General features: G+C 37.6%; 1 protein-coding gene across 1 annotated transcript in view; it reads left to right on the top strand.

The window, feature by feature from the left end:
* LOC136008472 (dynein axonemal heavy chain 5-like) overlaps positions 1 to 19223 on the top strand; it is a 176741-nt gene that overhangs the window by 135049 nt on the left and 22469 nt on the right. Inside the window, exons 68-73 of the mRNA XM_065667810.1 lie at positions 172 to 443; positions 2339 to 2503; positions 6440 to 6707; positions 8962 to 9083; positions 10284 to 10631; positions 15892 to 16080. Of these exons, the coding sequence (XP_065523882.1) occupies positions 172 to 443; positions 2339 to 2503; positions 6440 to 6707; positions 8962 to 9083; positions 10284 to 10631; positions 15892 to 16080 (1364 nt within the window). The remainder of the gene's footprint in view (positions 1 to 171; positions 444 to 2338; positions 2504 to 6439; positions 6708 to 8961; positions 9084 to 10283; positions 10632 to 15891; positions 16081 to 19223) is intronic.

Below are 19223 nucleotides of genomic sequence, written 5' to 3'. Positions count from 1 at the left end.
GATCACTTTCCTAGTGTGTCTCTGTTAAATGACTCTTCCATGCAAATTCTAGGTCTCCATATCTGGGTTTACAAAGAATTCCACTCCCTAAATTGCAGAAATGTTTTTATTACTTGTTATCTTTCTGTTTAACAATGATTGTTTTCCTCTATAATACTTTTCACTTTCCAGGAGGTGCCAGTTTGGATCTGAATTCTGTGGAACCAAAACCAAAAAAGTGGATTCTTGACATGACATGGCTCAATCTTGTGCAATTATCTAGCTTGTACCCTTTTAATCAGCTTCTGGTGCAAGTTATAAGGAATGAGAAGGCTTGGAAAGCGTGGTTTGATGAAGAAGCACCTGAAAAGGCTGTTACTCCTGATGGGTATGACAGCTTACTGGATCAATTCCGTAGACTGCTTCTTGTCCGTAGCTGGCGCCCAGATCATACTGTTGCCCAAGTAAGATATACTTTTGTACAATGGTTATGCCATGCAGCATCTCCTGTAGAACTGCTAGTCCCAAAGTTCTGTTCTCTGATTTTGTTTTTATCTTAGTATTTGTTGCAGAGTGATCTGTTTTGAAAATTAGATATTGAAATCCTTATAATAAATATATGTGAAAGAAATATTTATTAATTTATTTAATTGCAATGAATTAGGGCATCACAAACATGAAATAAATTGTGTTTGAGCTACAAGAATACTGTTCTTTTTGTGTGGTGCTTCTAAAGTGAAGTTATGAAACTTCTCAAGCAAGAGCATTCTTCTGGTGAATCAGAAGATACATCCCTATTTCTTTTCTCAGAAATGGAAAAAGAACTGTTCAGTTTCATGATAGATGCACTAAAATAGCAGATAATCTGTTTACTTACCCTCCACGCTGAGGAAATAATAAACACTGTCTCACAACAGATGTGGTAAAAGAAACTACAATAGACTAGAGGTTCCTCCACAGTCTGCAATATTTGGATTTTTCCTCTCTGAGTAGTCCTAAAAAAGGTATTGAGCCTATAAGTATACTGGTTTCACCTTTTTGTCTTTAGCTACACTGGAAAGTAGTGCTTCTGATTTCCTGCATATCTCAATTTTCCATGTTACATGTTGTGATAACATCTGTGTTATATTTAGGGACACAATGTTTTCATGGACCTCTTTTTCAACAAGACCCCCCTCCATCCCTTTCCCTTTCCTTCTCTTTAGATGGTAAGTAAGAGAGAAGTATGGGAGCTCCATATGACACAATTTAAACAGACAAAAATAATAAAGCTGATTCTGCTTATTTATCAACACTTTTATTGTCTTGCACAGTGATCTGTGAGAAATAATGTTTCTGAACAGTGGTTTAAAAACTATAATTACTTTAATTTTTGAGGAAAGAGGGGATCCTTTTTGTTAGTACCTTCTCTAGCTCTTCTTTCCCTGATGTTTTTCCCCGGGTGTTACAAAATTTTGCCTCTCTTCATGAGGACAGAAATTAAACTTAATAGTGGATGATTATTTTTTTCTGGAATTTATATCGTTCTCAGTCCACCTTGTTCCTCGGTGTTTCTGTTCGTAATACATGCCTCAGAATCTGTGCTAGTAGTTAACACAGTTAGAAAATCATGTCAGTCAAAAAAGCATTTAATGCACTCAGAAAGCTTTGGAAGTCCTTTTAGAAAATATCTGTGAAAAGAGGACAATAGAAGCATAGGGAAGGTTTGACCTTTAAGGATAAAGTCTGAGCTGTGTTTATGTTTTGTAGAAATAGATATTCAGTGTAAGAGACTTGAATTGGATAACCACTGGACAGGAGAATTTGTTTGAAGTTCAACATGTATATGGAAGACAGTAACTGGGTCAGATGAAAGATCTGTGTAATCTGCTATGCTGTAGAGACAGTGTCAATAGTACATGCTTAGAGATGCTAAGAATGGGGCTGGTATAGAGAAACTCTTTTGTCTGGCTATCCACCAAGCTTTAGCTGTCAGTAATTTAGGGACAATATCTGAGCTATCCTCAGAGCTGACTGTTGATCTATTCTGCATGAATTTCTTTAGTTCTTTTTAAAAAAGCATTTAGCATCCTCTAGCAGCAATGTTCACAGAATGTCTGTTGTGTGAGCAGAATTCTTTCTTTGTTTGAAGTTTACTGTCTGAGAATTTCAATTATTGCCTTCTGTGGACTGTAACTTTTGTTGCACCAAAGTTGAAAATGAAAGTTTAGAAAGGTGCTGCCTTCTAATGTAGGTATTGGTAAATTCCACGTCAGTGATTAATGCTAAATAATAATAATAACAATAATAATAATAATAATAATAATAATAAAGTATATATTGATGGTAGCTTGTGTTGGTTTTGTTGTTTTCTTTTCAGGCTCGACACTACATTACAGAATCTCTTGGAGGGAAATATGCAGAAGGATTTATTCTTGATATGGAAGCAATGTGGACAGAAAGCGACTGTCAAACACCTTTGACGTGCTTTTTATCAGTGGGGTCTGACCCCACAGAAAATATAGAACGTCTTGCAAAATCAAAGGTATCATCCTAAACTGAGTATGCTAGAACAGATAAAGATACTTAAAACTATCCTTTGAACTAGAAATGGCATTTCCATATTTTATAGAAGTTCAAATTCTTACATTTATGTTCATACGAGTGTTCTCTGGAAGTTAATTTTTGACTAGTAGCTGAAATGCATTTAGTGAGGAATTGGAAATATTACATTCTTGCTTTTCTGAATTATTTGATTCCAATGAGACCTCTGTCTTTATCCAGCAAACTATGATAGTGATAGTACTTAGCTGTAAGAACAAAGCATTACTTACAGTTTACACTGTGTCACATTCACTGTAGGAGCTGACAGTAATGACGATTTTAGGAAAATACAGCAAAAAAATCATAATTTTTGGTGACAAGAGAAATTAATTTGGAGACCCTAGCATTCGATCAGTTCACTTGATGGAGTCATTCAAAATTTCTTACAGCACAGCGTCACTTTAAGGCATTCTGTGCTTTATGTTTTATGATTCACAATGTAGATGCAAGTATAATTTTCTGAAGAAGCAGTTATTCACAGTAGAACTCCTTGATTTTTCCTCCCTGCTAGAATGTATCTTCATTTAGAATTGCAGGATTTTGGTATCTACTAAATAAGACCTACTTGAAAAGGTAGGGAGCACCCACAAATCTCTAGCTTCCGAATTAGAAAGTTTAGGTGCTCATTCTCTTTGAAAATCAGGACTCTCATTTTCTTTGTCTGACTGTGATAAAGAGTGATTAAATTATAATTTAACTCTTACTTGAGTGTTTAAACTTAATCTTAAGCCTGAAGTTGATGTGTTGCTTGTACCCAGAAATTGTGCAGCCAGATCACCTGCCAATATATAGACAAAGGAAGGGAGAAGGATGTTGATTGGTTGAGTTAGGTTTCTTGGAAGCAATGCCTTGGAAGAACAATTTTGTTCCTATTTACAAAATATTCTATTGCCTTTTCCTAAGATATGAGAGATATTTTGACTTCATAGAAAATTTTAAATTAACAGCAAAAATATTTATAGGTTAGAAATGGGCAGTATTTTTAGTCCCTTTCCAAGTCCAAGCAAACACATTAGGTAGCTGTGATTGGATTCCTGTTTTCATGGCCAATGGTATGAATACAAATCTAGTGGCAGGTTTGTGATGATGATTCTTCAACATAATGTATCATGTGAAATGCTCTCCTAGATAGACACCCTTTCTCCAGTAGGAGCTAGTTTCTGTAATCAACAAAGTGGGAGAGTGGCTCTTTTTGAAAGCAGTTCATAGACCATAACTGAAACTTATCTCTGACTTGCATCAAGGAGTTGAGTATTTCTGTCCCATTGGCCATGTAAGGACACTAACCTCCTAATAAAGTAACTTGAAGTCAGCTGATCACTCATGCAAGGAGTGGAATAAAATGCTCTCCCATTGTGCAAATCTTAATTAAGACCTTAGCCTATCTGTGGAAGTGCTGGTAGTTAGAATGTGCTCTGTAATTAGGACTCTTAAAACACAGCAGTTTTTGCTGTCATTCTAAAAGTGTATTGCAGTGGGCAGTTTAAATTTGTTTTCGTGCTTTAAGGAAACATGTATAGACTAACAGAAAGTGAGGTTGCAAACGAGCTAAAGGGATTGCCTTATTTATTCACAGATGGTTTATGAACAAGACAATGGCAGCTAGGCTGTCATAACCTGAAGCTGAACTTCACCTGTAAATGTAAAGTGTAATGTATAACTGTAAAGTTCTTGTCTGATATCTTGAAGTCAAGATCTTGCCACACAGTATAGAGAAATCTTTCTAATTTACAAAAGCCATCCGGATTCTGCAAATCAAACCTCAAAGTAAAACCTTTTTAAAAGTAAAAATGTATTAACATTGTGGGACTGAAGGAGCACTTCAGTAGTACTCTAGCTTTAGAAAAATGTATCTAGAAATCATTTACTTTTCAGAAACATTTGCAGGAGAGCTTTGTGTATATTTTGCTAGCTTGTCAAAAAGTTGTACTAAGTTCCTGTCTCTATCTGGCCTTTCCCTGCTTTTTGCCAGAATAAACCTTTGCCTTAACAGATTAGCTGCACCAAGGATCTTATCTTGGTCTATGTATAATTCTGTACCTCCAAAATATCTTATTTATAATTGGTTTGGTTTTTTGGTTGGTTGGTTGGGTTTCTTTCCTCCTTAGTGATAGAAAACTTCCAAAAGACATGCTGGGCCTATTTTTTCAGTGATTTCCCTTTTACAGACATGACTTATAGTCTTAAAATGGATTGTCAGTACTGATGGTACTTCTAAGTGTGGCATTAACAGTATAAATCAATTATGTGCAGTTGGAAATGTCTAAATTTGTAACCAGAATTTATTTTTCACTCTGAAATTTAGTAGTTCAGATGCCCTTCTCCAAAAGAAATGGAAACAGTATCTGTGGCTACTAAGCTGTATAATCTTATCTATAGACCAAGCAAGATCTATCTTAAAACTAGCTGGATTTCTGCTCCATTTACTTTCATTTGAAGGAGTGAAAATAAAACTTTCTGAATTAAAATTAAGTTAATTATGCCTAGCACTTTGACTTCATTAAAAACAGATTTTTTTAATTGTAGAGATAGCGTCTTCTTTCAGGGAATGATGTACAGAACCTGCAACAGAACTGTCAGGGCCACTGTAGTGACTAAAATGATAGCATTTTCATCTTGATAGCAACAGGTTAAGATAACACAGATATATTAGTATGACTCACTACTTAGAGAAACATTCTATATGCTGACATTTTGATAGAGCTCTTTCATAAGGAGTAAAATGAGGACAATCCATAGTGAAAAATATTTTTTTCTTGTCTTAATGTTTCTATAACCTTTAATGATTGTGCATTTGAGAGGTAACATTGCTGAGAAGAGCAAATTATAAGCAGATGCTTTGTTAGAGAATAATGTACCAGCTGAATATTTATGTACTCTGCAGGGGTAGTCATAGTCTTTGACTTATGGAGTACTAGCTGTACTCAGATACATCTTAGAAAAGATACAGTTTTTGCTGCTCCAGCACATAGCCAACTTCACAGGCTATTTAGGTTTGCTTCTTTAAGCTGCAGTTTCAGGTTTTAGTGACCTGAGAGCAGGATTTAACCACTTTCTTATATTTGGCATTGTCTTCTCCTTAACTCTTTCACCAGAATGATACAGCAGCTGTATTTATACTATTCAGTAAAATCAGGTCAGGACCTGTTCTTTGACCCAAAGACCAAATGACCCAGCACAGCTTCTGTCCATATACTTAACCTTTTTCTCCTGCAAAAGTAGGGCAGCCTTATCCACTTCCTTATTTCTTTCACAGTGAGAGAGTCCCAGTAGCAGGAAAACTGAAGATTGACCTTTGTAGCTCTCAGCTGGCTGAATATAGGCCCAGACTGAGAAGTTTTTATGCAGTTCATTGCTGTCAACATGAGGGATACTCAGCTGTAGGTCTTGGTCACAAAACTGTTCATGAAACTAAGTCTTTTCATCAATTCCCTTGCCCTCAACATGTATGTAGAAAATACACTCAACTGGGTTTGGTAATTCTGGTAGGAGTTAGGCAGCCAACCTAAGCCAGGGGATCACTTACTTAACAAGAACAGCGGGTAGTAAGAACAATAAGGAAGACGGGGGTCTGCCATCACATTACTTCATTACTTCTGACTATCTGGTCTGATCACAACCTTGTCAGCTTATCTTTTTCAGGTCCCCTTGTGAGAGCTTGTGTCATCTTACGTTTTTCTGAACAACTGTCTATCTTATCACATGGGCTCTGGAGGGAAGACTCCATAAATTTCCAGAATTCTAGTATTTGCACTTATGAGCTTTGTCTCTTCAGAATCCAGAAAACTAGCAGCTAGAAAACTAGCTAGAACTATCTGATCACCATCATAATTCTAAAGAACTATACATAAAATAAACTTTCTCTTTTTCCTTCCAGAACATTCCATGTCATGCCATTTCAATGGGTCAGGGCCAGGAAGTCCATGCAAGGCGCCTGTTAAATCAGTGCATGCAAGATGGAGGATGGCTCCTTCTACAGAATTGCCACCTTGGCTTGGAGTTTCTTAGTGAATTAATGGACACCATCACAACAACAGAAACTATGAATGAACATTTCAGGACCTGGATCACCACAGAGGCCCACCCAGAGTTTCCTATTAATCTTTTACAGTCCTCTATCAAATTTACTAATGAACCTCCTCAAGGTAGGAAAACATGCCTTTTGTCTAGTTTAGGGGCTTGCTCCACTCTCACACCCATCCTCCCTCCCATCACCATTCTCTGTTGTTTTGTTAGCTAAATACAGCACTGTGTAAACCAGTCTTGCACTGTGTAAAGCACGACTCTTTCAGGGAGAAAATGGATATTTGGTTTTGTAACAGAAATTGATAGTGGTTTTGTTGTTTGTGTAGAAGCTGTGGAGAATGATAGGGCAGTGGTGCTTTCTTAAGCTCCATCACTTTCTTCTTTCTGTCCTGTTGACCAAGGACACAGAGGAGGACCAATCCTGTGCTCTAGTGGGTAAGGGAAAGGAAGGACACTCTGAACCTCTGAACACCAAACACCAACCTCCCAAGCTGTAGTATATAGCTGTGGCCGTTGCTTTTTATGTCATCTGGCACTGCTGACTGGAGACTGACCCCAGCATCTTGGTAGTTGTCTGTCTAGTATTTGTGAGTTGTTACTGAATCACCCCTTAGCCTCAGTCACAGGAAAGGCAGTTGATAACAACCCACACTGGATCTGTATACTGGGGTCTACTTAAGAACTGATGAGATTATGGGTTTTATGGTACTTACCTGTTTTACACACTCACTTTCTCATGCTTCAAGCCTCCTGTATTGCATTCATTTCATCTTGATTTCCCTTCCCACTGGAGGGAACACTGCTGACCCAGAAAGGTCAGGGAGAAAGTCATGTTGGTTTCGTGCCGTGCAACTACTTGTAGCTGCTAGCCTAGGTCTCTGGCTGGCATTTGCCTTCTTGCACCTCCCCTACCTTGAGGAGCTTTCCACACTTTAACTCTTACACTTTAATGCTTTAACTCCCTTATCATTAACTGTAATGCATTAACTTGTCCTTCGTTTGTATATATGTATTGCCACTGATTTCAGTTAATGAAGTCAGTAGGAACAGAGAATTTTTACCCAAAGTCATATTTAATGCCTCAGTCATTTAAACCTCTTATTTCAGTATTCGTCTTCCTTTGAACATTAATATCATGCCTACAAAATGTCTCATCTTATGAAAGACATCCTGTTTGAAGTATATATACTCCACTTTCAAGAGCAGTTAGTCAGCAGCTTTTTATTGTACTGTCATCCCCTCCTTATCGTTCAAATGATAACACTCTATAACTCCAAGAGGTTCTTTTGTAAGTCATGTTAAAGCCAATTTACAGCTTGCATTTGGTAATAGAAATATGCTCAGTGTAACAGTTTAAGTCAGGATGAAATATAAACAGTTTTAGTTTTCTGATACTGTCCTGCCACATTGGTAGCACAATGTGATGAGGCACTTCTGTTTGATTACTTTGTTTAGGTTTTGGAACTCTCTTAAGATACCCTTATAATATTTTGAAAAGCTGTTTGTTTGAACATTGTTCTTCTGCAGGATCTTTGTGAAGTAGGAAAGAAACAAAAGGGCTTTTATTGTGTCATAGGAAGCATGATGTCTTGGGTGATCTCTTTGCTGCACTTGAAATCTGTTTTCTCATAGTTGTGTTAAGCTGATTAGATGAAAAATATCCTAAGAGGGACCTGGTGTCAGTAACTCATGCTTGGTGCTGTCTGCCAAAGGCAGACAATGCTTCAGTAACACGACCTGAAAACATCTGGGAATAGTGGGACTTATGTATTCTATGGAAGCTGAGATTGTATCAGTATGTCTACCTAAACCTGTTCCTGGGATATGAAATATCAATGCTCAAACAGATCTCCATGAGTATTAGTATTTCCACTATGAATTTAGGTTCTCATCTCATCAGGTTGGTGCATGCATGCCAGTTTGAGAAGGTGCAGTTTGAAATTGTTATAGAAATGAAATCTAAATAAAATTGTCTTTGGTAGAATTAAAATCTCATATTTAAATTTTGAAACACAGATTCTTGGATATTCAGTCCTATATTTCATATGACGTTAGATGTCTTTGCCATATAGTTGTTGAATAGTTATGTTTATATTTTAGTCATTATTGGTTGCATTTGGAATATGATTATGTAACTGTAATTCCTTCCAGACTCATGAGCTTCATTTAGTGTGTCATCTATCTGAAACAAAATGTAACTGAGCTTTGCCTGCTCTGACCAGGTGAACAGACAATTGGTTCAAAGAGATTATTTGAAGCTATAAATAAGATGATACTGTAAATTGGAATAGAGAAATCTGCTTAAGAGAAGTTGAATTTATGGTTTCCATATATTTTTTTCTCATACATTACATTTTTATACTTACTTTCTAGGTGTGAAAGCTGGCTTAAAACGAACATACTCAGCTGTTACTCAGGATCACCTAGACGTGAGCAACATGCCACAGTGGAAACCATTGCTATATGCTGTAGCATTTCTTCACACAACTGTTCAGGTTTAAAAATACATTTCTTCTGTCATAAAGCCATGTGTCATTTACTAATGCACCATGTTATTAAATGAAAAACATGTTTAAATGGAAATCCTGTGTTGGTAAAATTAACGCAAATAAAATAAGAAAGAAAACAACACACCTCTATTGCTACAACTGTATTAGAACTATGCTCATGTTGATCTTATACCTCCAACAGGGATGATATTACAGAGACAAAAACAGACAGTCAACAATTAGTGCACTGTTTTGTAAAAGTTTTTGGACATGGCTGTGTGATCTGTCTTTACCTGTGTTTTTACTAGTATTTTAAATTATAAAAGCTCATTAAAGAAATTTACAGCTTGGGTTGGAAAACCATAGTCTTAAAACTGCTGCTTTCACCATGAGAAGGGCTAAGAGCATGAATATAGTTCCTTCGTATGACGAAACTCGTAGGAAGAAGTGAAGGTGAAAGATGATTTTGGGTCTTGCCTTTCAGGATTTCCATTAAAAATAGTGATTTATGGATTAACTACAACTTTTGAATATTGTATTGATAGATTTTTCAATATACTTTGTTTATATTTGGTGACTAGTTAATTTATCCCTGTGGCATCCATGCACTGATACACTGTGATCCAATGGAAGCCTGTGTTATGCTTGTCTTTGGCCCATCACTTCTTTCTTGGTGGAGATGAAGAACGTTTAAATACCAGATATTACCCTAACAATCACATACTGCCAGCTGCATCTGTAAGTGGTTCAGAAGCTGTTTTTTCTACTCACATATGCACCATGCAGAGACATCAGTGGTATGAGTATGACTATTTCATAGGAGGACCACAGACAATGGTCATAGCTGAATGAGTTTGGACATCCTTTCCTAAAACAGTAGCTTCATTTTTTGAATCAAAAAACTATAGTTCCATACTCACGTATTGGCTGGACTTAAATTTTTCTTTGTGAAAATGTTAATATTCCTATTGTTTGTTCGTATGTCTCCACTGATGATGACAAATGAAGAGATATTTAACTACTAGATAATTAATCAAGCATTTGGCCTTGTGTATTTTACGAGAATTTTTTTTTTTTTTTTGAGGTTGGTAAAATACAGTCTCAGCTGGCCTACTGCATTTTTAGCATATTTCATTTATTATTCCTCACTTAATGTTTTCTTGACAATTACTACCAAGCAGCCTTTCACCTTTATCTGTTTTACAGGAAAGACGAAAGTTTGGTCCATTGGGCTGGAATATTCCTTATGAGTTTAATCAGGCAGACTTCACAGCCAGCGTGCAATTTGTTCAGAATCATTTGGATGACATGGATATTAAGCGTGGGGTGAACTGGAGCTGTGTTCGCTATATGCTTGGAGAAGTGCAGTATGGTGGCCGTGTAACTGATGACCTTGACAAAGCACTGCTGAATACATATGCAAGAGTGTGGTTTGGAGAGCATATGTTTACCGAAAATTTTTGTTTCTACAAAGATTATGTTATTCCAAAAGGGAAAACGGTTGAAGACTATCTCCAGTACATAGAGCAATTGCCAGTGACTGATACACCTGAGGTGAAATATTTCAATATATTAAAGGGGTTTTTGTTGGGTAAAGAATTTGATCAGGTGTATTTTCCAGCGTCATGAATGTATAGGTCAAGATTAGAAGGCAGACCAGTATAGTGGGTATCTAATATATATCTGCTGACTAGGAAGAAGTAGGTGAGGTCTTCTATTCTATGATTTTATGATTCTTCAAAGAATTTGAAGAAGTCTCACATTCACAGGCCCTGGTCCTCATGAAAGACTTTAAAGACCCTAGTTTTCTGCTGGAAGGGTGATACAGGAGGGTTCAAGCAATCTAGGAGATTTCTTCAGTACATTAATGACAACTTCCTGGCACAGGTAACTGAGAAGCCAATAAAAAAAGGCACTTGGCTGGACCTGGTACTTATAAGCAAGGAAGAACTGGTCAGGAATGTGAACTCACTGACTGCAGTGATCACTGGTGGAGTTCAGGATCCTATGAAGAAGGAGTAGGGTAAAATTAGGAGCACAGCCCTGGATTTCAGGAAAGTGGACTTGAACCTCAGCAGAGGTTTCTTCCAGGCTTGACAGAATCCTATGGGCTATGGCCCTCGAGAGAAATGGGGCCAGGAGAACTGGTGTATATTTGGGAATTACCTCCTCCAAGTTTAAGGAAGATCCATCCCAACAAGTAGAAAATCAAAGGCAGTAGGAGGCCCAAATGAAAGAACAAGTAGCTCCCAGCTGAATTCAGATGTAAAAAGGAAGGTACAAGATGTAGAAGCAGGGGCAAGTAACCCAGCAAGAGTACAGAGCTACTGTCCAATCTTGCAGAGGTTTAGGAAAGCCAAGGCGAAAGTAGAGTTGAATTTGTTGAGGAGTGAGAAACGCAGCAAGAAAGGATTTTACGAGTATGTAAACTGTAAAAAGATGACTTAGGAAAATATGGGTCCATTGCTGAATGGGGCAGGAGAACTAGTTGAAAAGGCTCAATGCCTTCTTTGTCTTAATATTTACCAGTAAAACTGGCCTCCAGGAATCAAGTTCCCCAAGATAAAGAGTCTAGAACAAGGAACTTACCCCTGGTTCAGGAGGACCAGGTTAGGAAGCATTTAAACAAACTGAAAATATGCAAGTTCACACTACTTGATGGGTGTTACCCATGAGTGCTGAGGGAGCTGGCTAATGTCATTGTCAGACCACTGCTGATTACCTTTAAATGGTCATGGTGATTGTAAGAGGTTCCTGAAGAATGGAAATATCACTCCAGTCTTCAAGAAGGGAAGAAGGAAGACCTGGAGGTCTACAGGCTGGTCAGCCTCACCTCAGTCTCTGAGGAGATGCTGGAGAAAATCCTCTTGCAAAACATTTCCAAACAGATGAAGGACAAGCAGATTATTGAAAGTAGCCAGCATGGATTTGTGAAGGAGAAATTCTGCTTAACCAACCAGTCAGCTTTATGCAATGAGGTGAACAGCTTGGTGGGTGAGGGAAGAGCAGTGGATATTTTTCGCCTCGGCTTTAGTAAGTCCTCTGACACCAACTCCCATAACAACTTCATAGTCAAACTAAGAAAGTAGGGGTTAGCTAAGTGTCATATGACACATATCTGTCATATAAAGAAAGGCTGAGAGAACCTGGACTCTTTAGCCTGGAGAAGAGGAGGCTCAGACAGGATCTTATAAATGTTTATAAATAGCTGTTGGGAAGGTATAAAGATGGAGCCAGTGTCATTTTGATGGTACCCAGTGAAAGGATAAGAGGCACTGGGCATAAATTAAACAACAGGAAATTCCACCTGGCATCAAGAAAACACTTTTTTACAGTGAAGGTCATCAAGCACTAGAAGAGGTTTCCTGGAGAGGTTGTGGAGTCTCAGTCTTTGTAGGTATTAAAATCCCCACTTGACACTGTGCTGGACAGCCTGCTTGAGTGGGTCATTTGGATTAGACAGCCCTCAGAAGTTCCTTCCAAACTAAACTATTTTGTGATTTTGCAAATATGTGTGGGATCGATCAGACATGAACTGAGAAATAATGAAAATAAAAAATCCATGTGGTCTCATTTTGAAAGTTATAATTGGGAGATTATTCCATTTTGACAACAGGAAGAACTGAGTATTGCCAGGAATTGGTGGGGTACAGTGCAGGGCAACCCATGGCAATCAGTGTGTATACTGCAACATTAACTGGAGGACTGCAACTTTCTGGTCCCTCTAGTACAGGCGCACATGATGAAGTCAGTTAAAGTTGAAACAGAAGTGAATGCTCTGGATTTCTCTCTCATTGCTATTAGGCTGATAAATGCCTTTGGAAGTAAGTTCTATTAAAATTAAATAGACAGGACTGAACAGAAAAAAGAAAGGTTTCTGTTGCCTGTTGCTAGTAATGTGCTGGCTGAGAGGGTAGGAAGATTCAAGGTCGTAAAATAAAGTTTTGCATCTTTGAAAGAAGTGAAAGCAGAACCCAAGGGTATTTGTGCTGACAACAATGCACCTTTTCCAAGTGAGGGCAAATGCAGCCAAGATAATGCACCAGTGAGATGTATCTGAACCCAGCTCATGAAGTGGTTCCTATCAGTGTATGAACCTTGACTCAATCAGATTTCAGGTGCTACTTTCATGTACCTGCTTTTCTAAGCACTTGGGAACCTATCTCACAGTGCTGCAATGTATTTTTAAAGTATTTTGATGCCTGTAAAAAATCTGTATGTATGGTTTGATTCAGGGGAATTTTACATTTGACTTTTATGTAAATAGCAGCAAGTCCAGGAATGTATGCATCTATTTCTCCTTCACATTTTCACAGGGTAGGAAGAAAGCTAAGACTTTCTTCTGTCCTTCCAAAATCTTTCAGAATTGCTCATGGAAACCTTTAACCTTTTAATCTCCCAGTTTTCTTCATTCCACAAGGGACATTGTGCTAGTCAAAACAGTGTATCTTTTTTCCCTCACTTTTCCATTTTTGGTTAAGGAAGAAGGACTGAGTAAGTCTGATTGCTGTATCCTTGCTCTTTTGATGAGATGTCAACCTCTGATCAGAATAATCACCGACTTCTGAAGGCAGCTATTGAACTCAGTGTATTGGGTTCGTGTGGCAAGGTTTTGGTAGCAGGGGCTACAGGAGTGGCTTCTGCGAGAAGCTGCAGAAGCTTTCCCTGTGCTCAATAGAGCCAACGCCAGTTGAATCCAAGATGGACCCACCACTGGCCTATGCCAAGCCCATCAGCGATGGTGGTAGTGACTGACTCTGGGGTATCATAGTTAAAAGGAAAGAAACTCATCTGTGCAGCAGCAAATTGCAGCCAGAGAGAAGAGTGGGAACATGTGAGAGAAACAGCCCTGCAGTCACCGAGGTCAGTGCAGGAGGGCAGGAGGTGCTCCAGGCGCCAGAGCAGAGATTCCCCTGCAGCCTGTGGTGCACCTGCATCCAGCCAGGATCAACCAACAATCAACACTCAGCAATCCCTTCAAAAATTACTTTGATTTTAGAGCAGTATGGAGCTTTAGCAAGTGGTTTTGAAGATCAGGCTAAAAAAAAATAATCCTGAAAGGCAGAATCTGACATCCTCTTTTTAATGAAAATTCCCAGGGATTTTGAATCAAAAAGAATGAGAGATTTGATTCTTGATTAATATACAGGACATCCAGGACACTGGTGCACTCGCTGCTTTACTATTCTGGGTTCTTTGTTCTTATTCCTTCATACATAGCTTGCATAAAAACACAGAACCAGACTTGTCTCCCATGTAACATCCCTGTCTTTGGTAATGTTATCGCAGTTTTGTAGTTAGTCCTTGGACTAGCACTGCAATTCACATTCACAATAGCAGACATTTTTCCTGTTTCTAATTTGGGCTGTAGCATTGTCATGAAATCTACTAGAGCAAAACCAAATCAAACCTTATTGTGCAAGAGCAAAATGAGGAAAGAGTGTATCTTCAAATGTGTATTTCATTCCATATAGAATATGAGAGTCTAATAAAGTCACTTTTTACAGCTCTAAATATTTGGGTTCAGTACATCACTATGTGTAAAACATGTTAAATTTTACTTGGAATCTGATTCCGTGCTAGTTGTAGCAACACCTCTTACATGCTGCATTAGGCCTGTACTGTGTTCTCTGTGCTGTTGTGTAAGGGTCAGGTCCACAACTGTTGTAAATCAGTGCAGCTTTGCTGGCTTAGACACAGGTACAGCCGCTTATATCCCCTGTCTCTGAGTTTCTAGATTTGCAAGCATAACAGTATTACATATGGCCCTTTTTATCCTCAGAGTATGTAAATATTGGTCACTGTAAGTGTCTTCTTGTAATATACCAATTCTACTGTAAAATACAAAAACTGAAACAGCAAATTGCTTGCCTTTGGTACTCAGTTTGAGGACAAGCCTTCCTCATTGTCAGATCAGCGGTTCAAAGTGTATAAGAGGTAGTTGATAGCTATAATTAAATGAGGGCTTGTGAAATTAGTCAAAGTACAATTCCTCCCGGAGAAGAGTTGCAGTTGTCAGCCTGACAATTATAGACTTACTGATATTTCAGTGGAACTTTCTGAGAAAGCTATTATTACTCAGACAAAGGGCAGCTTTGCAGTAATTTTGTGTTACCTGTATCTTAAATAAAACAATTCCATTTCAGAAGAAAGGGAAGTAAGGAAAAATAAGGGAGACTTCAACCAAAAATAGCTAAACAATAAAATAGCCGAAATACGTCACCAGTCATAAAATCTTTAGGTACTTTGAATATGGGCAGTGTTTTATATTGTCTTTTATATTGTGCTGCATGCCTTATAAGCCTAAGAGACTGCATAAAACAAAATGTGTTAGAAGTGGTAACTGCTGAGATTATGAGGGACATCTACATGGTAGTAGTAGATGGTACAACAGCAACAGATCTGTAGAGGCAAAGAGCTAGTGGTGAGGGCTCAGTGTCCACATACAACATGTTTCCAATAAGCTCTAGTCTGAACCAGTAGAAAGGAATCTGTTACCCCCCGATAGAACTCCACAGCATGATTCAAAGCCTGCTATGTGAAGATAATCAGAAGATCAGTTAAAACCCCCCACTCATATGAATGAAAATGCTATTGTATATGCAGCCTATCTTCACATTTTTGTGTATTTGGGTTTGGTTCTTGGTCAGTTTAATGGATGTACTTCCACTGACCTATTCATATTTGTTGTTTTGTAAAGCTGAGGATTTTCTTCTTTGTTTATCCATTTTCATGCTTTCTTTCATGGGTATAATTTTATAAGGAAAATAGCAAATTTTTTTTTTCCTTTTTTTTTCCCCGCTTTTACTTTAAGGTATTTGGACTTCACCCTAATGCAGATATAACTTACCAGACTAACCTGGCTAATGAGACGTTAAATACAATAGTGAGCATCCAGCCCAAAGACAGCAGCATTGGAGGAGGGGAAACCCGAGAAGCAGTGGTGCAGCGTTTTGCTGATGAAATGCTAGAGAAGTTACCTCCAGATTATAACCCTCATGAGGTATATGCTGGTTTGTAGATGCAGATGTTTTATGGATGTATGTATATGTTTTATGAGTTTTATTGTACTTCCTAAATTCAACTGGCAAATGTTTTAAAAAGCTCTTAAAGTTATGCATAGTGCTTTATAAGCCTGTTTTGGTTTATTATCTAAAATATTCCTAAAACTGAGACATATATTTCAAGTGCCATAGTCCACTTAGTCACCTTAACTCAGAAGAGCCATTAGAGACTTACTTCAGAAAGTTCTTGCCCTCCTTTGTAGCTTTGAGAATGAACACTGGTGCCTCTTTCTGAAGGATCAGTGATCTTATAGTGGTTACAGCTTTCAATTTACCTACTCTTATTATGATACCACCATTATGAATAATGGATTCTATCACTGACCTTTTCATGCCACAGGTTTTTTGGCGTTTGAGCCATAACAGATATATTTGTCAGTGTTTTCTTAGGTTTTTTTTTTTTGTCTTTTTTATTAACAGTCCCTTTAAATGGAAAAATCCAGCATAAAGCACGCTTGCATCAGTTTATAAGTAGGTTGTGGTGTCTTGCTATGTATTTCATGAACAGTAACTGTTGAAAACCCATCACTTCCATGATTTTATTACTTAAAATTCTTTTTTGTACTGACAGTACTTTTTTTTTTCTGGTTGTAGTCCAAGCTTGTAAAGTATACATTATGCAGTATTGCAGCTTGTTATGTTATACTTTATTTTCTCCTCTGGCCAACTTAGAAAGTCCACGTACATTATAACCAATAGTCTTAGGGCTCTGGCTGTATGTCCTGTCTTCTGTTCTACTATGCATCTCAGATTTAATATGTCTTATATAAAGAACCGCTTTTGTACTGTCATAATTCAGCACAGAACTTCTCTTTTCATTCCTCTTTGGCAAGCTACTTAAAATTTGCAGCTTTTTTTTTTTGTGATTTTTACTCACAGTTTTTCCATATCACTTTTTGTCCATCCATCCCTGCTTGTGTCTCTCTTTTTCACTTGTTTATTGAGTGATTCTCAACAATAGTATGTAAATCATTTATTCATAGAACTTGATTTGGAATGGAGTCAGTTTTCTAGTTTCCGCATTATTATTTAATTGCAAATAAATACTAGAAATAGCAAATAAAATGAAATATAGTAAGTATAATGATGCTGAATTACTAAGTAAGTGTTGAGCTATTTTTTTTCGATATATTTGCTAAATCCTCCAATGCAGCATGTATCTTCATTCCCTTGTTATATTGCAATTTTTTTTCCTCCTGAAGTACTTATACTTAGAAGACATCAAAAATATTGGACTTTATATTGTAACCAAAGGGTATTCTTGCCTTCAGGTTTTAGCCCTGGGAAATTCGTGCAGCCTTGTAAAATGCACACACGCTTATTTAAGCCGAATTTCACTTCTAAAAGGTTTGAATAAATAGTGTTTTTCTCTGGCATTTCTTCTGTCTAAGCTTGGTTTCAGGCACTCTCATTCCTTTTTGGTTTATTCACTCAGGATGTTGATACAAAAGACACATAGTAGGCTTACCCTTCTCAGTCACTTCCTTGACTGTCTTAGTTTTGGAGACAACTGGTTATGGAGCCAGGAGCTGTAGTGAAGGACAAAGAGACTGGATGGTTTATTTTGGAAGTTCCACCCTGCACTCATAACTTGCCTCTATTTTGCTAATCTATTTGGGTACAGTACATACTTTTCCATGTGACTTTATTAAAAAATCACCACCAATTGTTTTCATTGCTGTTTCACTCATCTGGTACTATGACAAGCTATTATCTTTTCTAATGATCTGCCAATCATACATGCTGGTTTTAATTTTCTTATAAACAATTGTCTTTATAATGATGCTCACAATTAGTTCTTTGTTTCTGTACCACCTTTCTGACCTTCAAGGAAATTTCTTTTGCTTCGACTTGCTTGACAGTTGGTCTCTCATGATTCAAGTAAGGAGGTTCATGTTTGTACAGGACAAACCAATATTAGGTATCAAAACTTTGCATCAGCTTCCCCCCTACCCCCAGCTTGTTCTTACAGGCACAGTCAGAGGATGTCCTGTTGGATCTGCTTTCTCCCTTTGTATCACTTGTAACTGTATTTTGAGCTCAGGATGTAGGTTTGATTCATTCTCTTATTGATAGTGTAGATACCATCTCTTCCTGGTTACTTCTAGTTTTCTCAGACTCTGAACATCTTGGTCTGTGAACTACACTTCTCTTTGTTTAATCACACCACTCTACTTACATGCCGTTTCTTCAATTCCCATTACTGATGGATAACATGGTATTTTTCCACTAAACCATCCAAAAATTATGCTTTGTTTCCATGTCATGGTACTCTTCCTCTGCTCTGAGTATCTACAGAACATCCTCTGGTAATTTTCCAGCAGTTTATTATTGGTAATAATGTGTTACCTCGGCACATCATTTTGGCTGTGTCAGCTGCACTTCGACTTCAGATTGTAACTCTGCAGTGTTTGGCATTATTTCCTGATTCTTCAGTATTTCCCTTGTCATCTTGCCTAATGCACTTACCTTTTCTCTCATTCTCTGGATCTTAGTACTCGTTTGGGTCTTTCCCAATGATTTGTTTGTTGGAGGGGAATTTTTCTTTTCTGCTACTGCTGCCTAATTCCAACCCTTTGTGACAGGGCCAGTTGTTTATGGGCCAGGAGTGTGGCTACCTCTGCACAATAAGCAAAAAATCTCTATCAATCAAATGTGTTTCTCATCTGAACTGGAGATCTGATATTCTGGTACCTCTTAGAAGGGGCAGAGTTGGCAGGAGTAAGCTGTAAACAAAGCTACACTTTTAAATACAAGTTTGCATAAACTGGCAAATACAGAAAATCTAAAATTCCCAAAGGGAAAAAATAATATTATGTTCCTAAGATATAACCAAGAATTTCATTAGTCAGAGCAGAAAAGAAGGGAGAGTTTAGATGGTCTCTGAGGGAAGAAACAACAGAATTTAGCAGAAAGTGCAATATAATAAACAAATGAAATTAAGTTTGCAAGTATAAGGAGTGAAATGGATTGTGTAATTACTTCCTGCGATGTCTGAAGAAAAGGGAATGAGTTCTGTGTTTTGTCAATTTAAGTCAACATTTGGTCATTCAGTACATTATTGCCTATATTCAGCACATTA

The sequence above is a fragment of the Lathamus discolor genome, chromosome 2, assembly GCF_037157495.1.
Source record: "Lathamus discolor isolate bLatDis1 chromosome 2, bLatDis1.hap1, whole genome shotgun sequence".
NCBI classification, from domain to species: Eukaryota; Metazoa; Chordata; class Aves; order Psittaciformes; family Psittacidae; genus Lathamus; species Lathamus discolor.
Note: the sequence above shows the minus strand (reverse complement) of the source record. Positions and strands in the feature narration are given on the sequence as shown.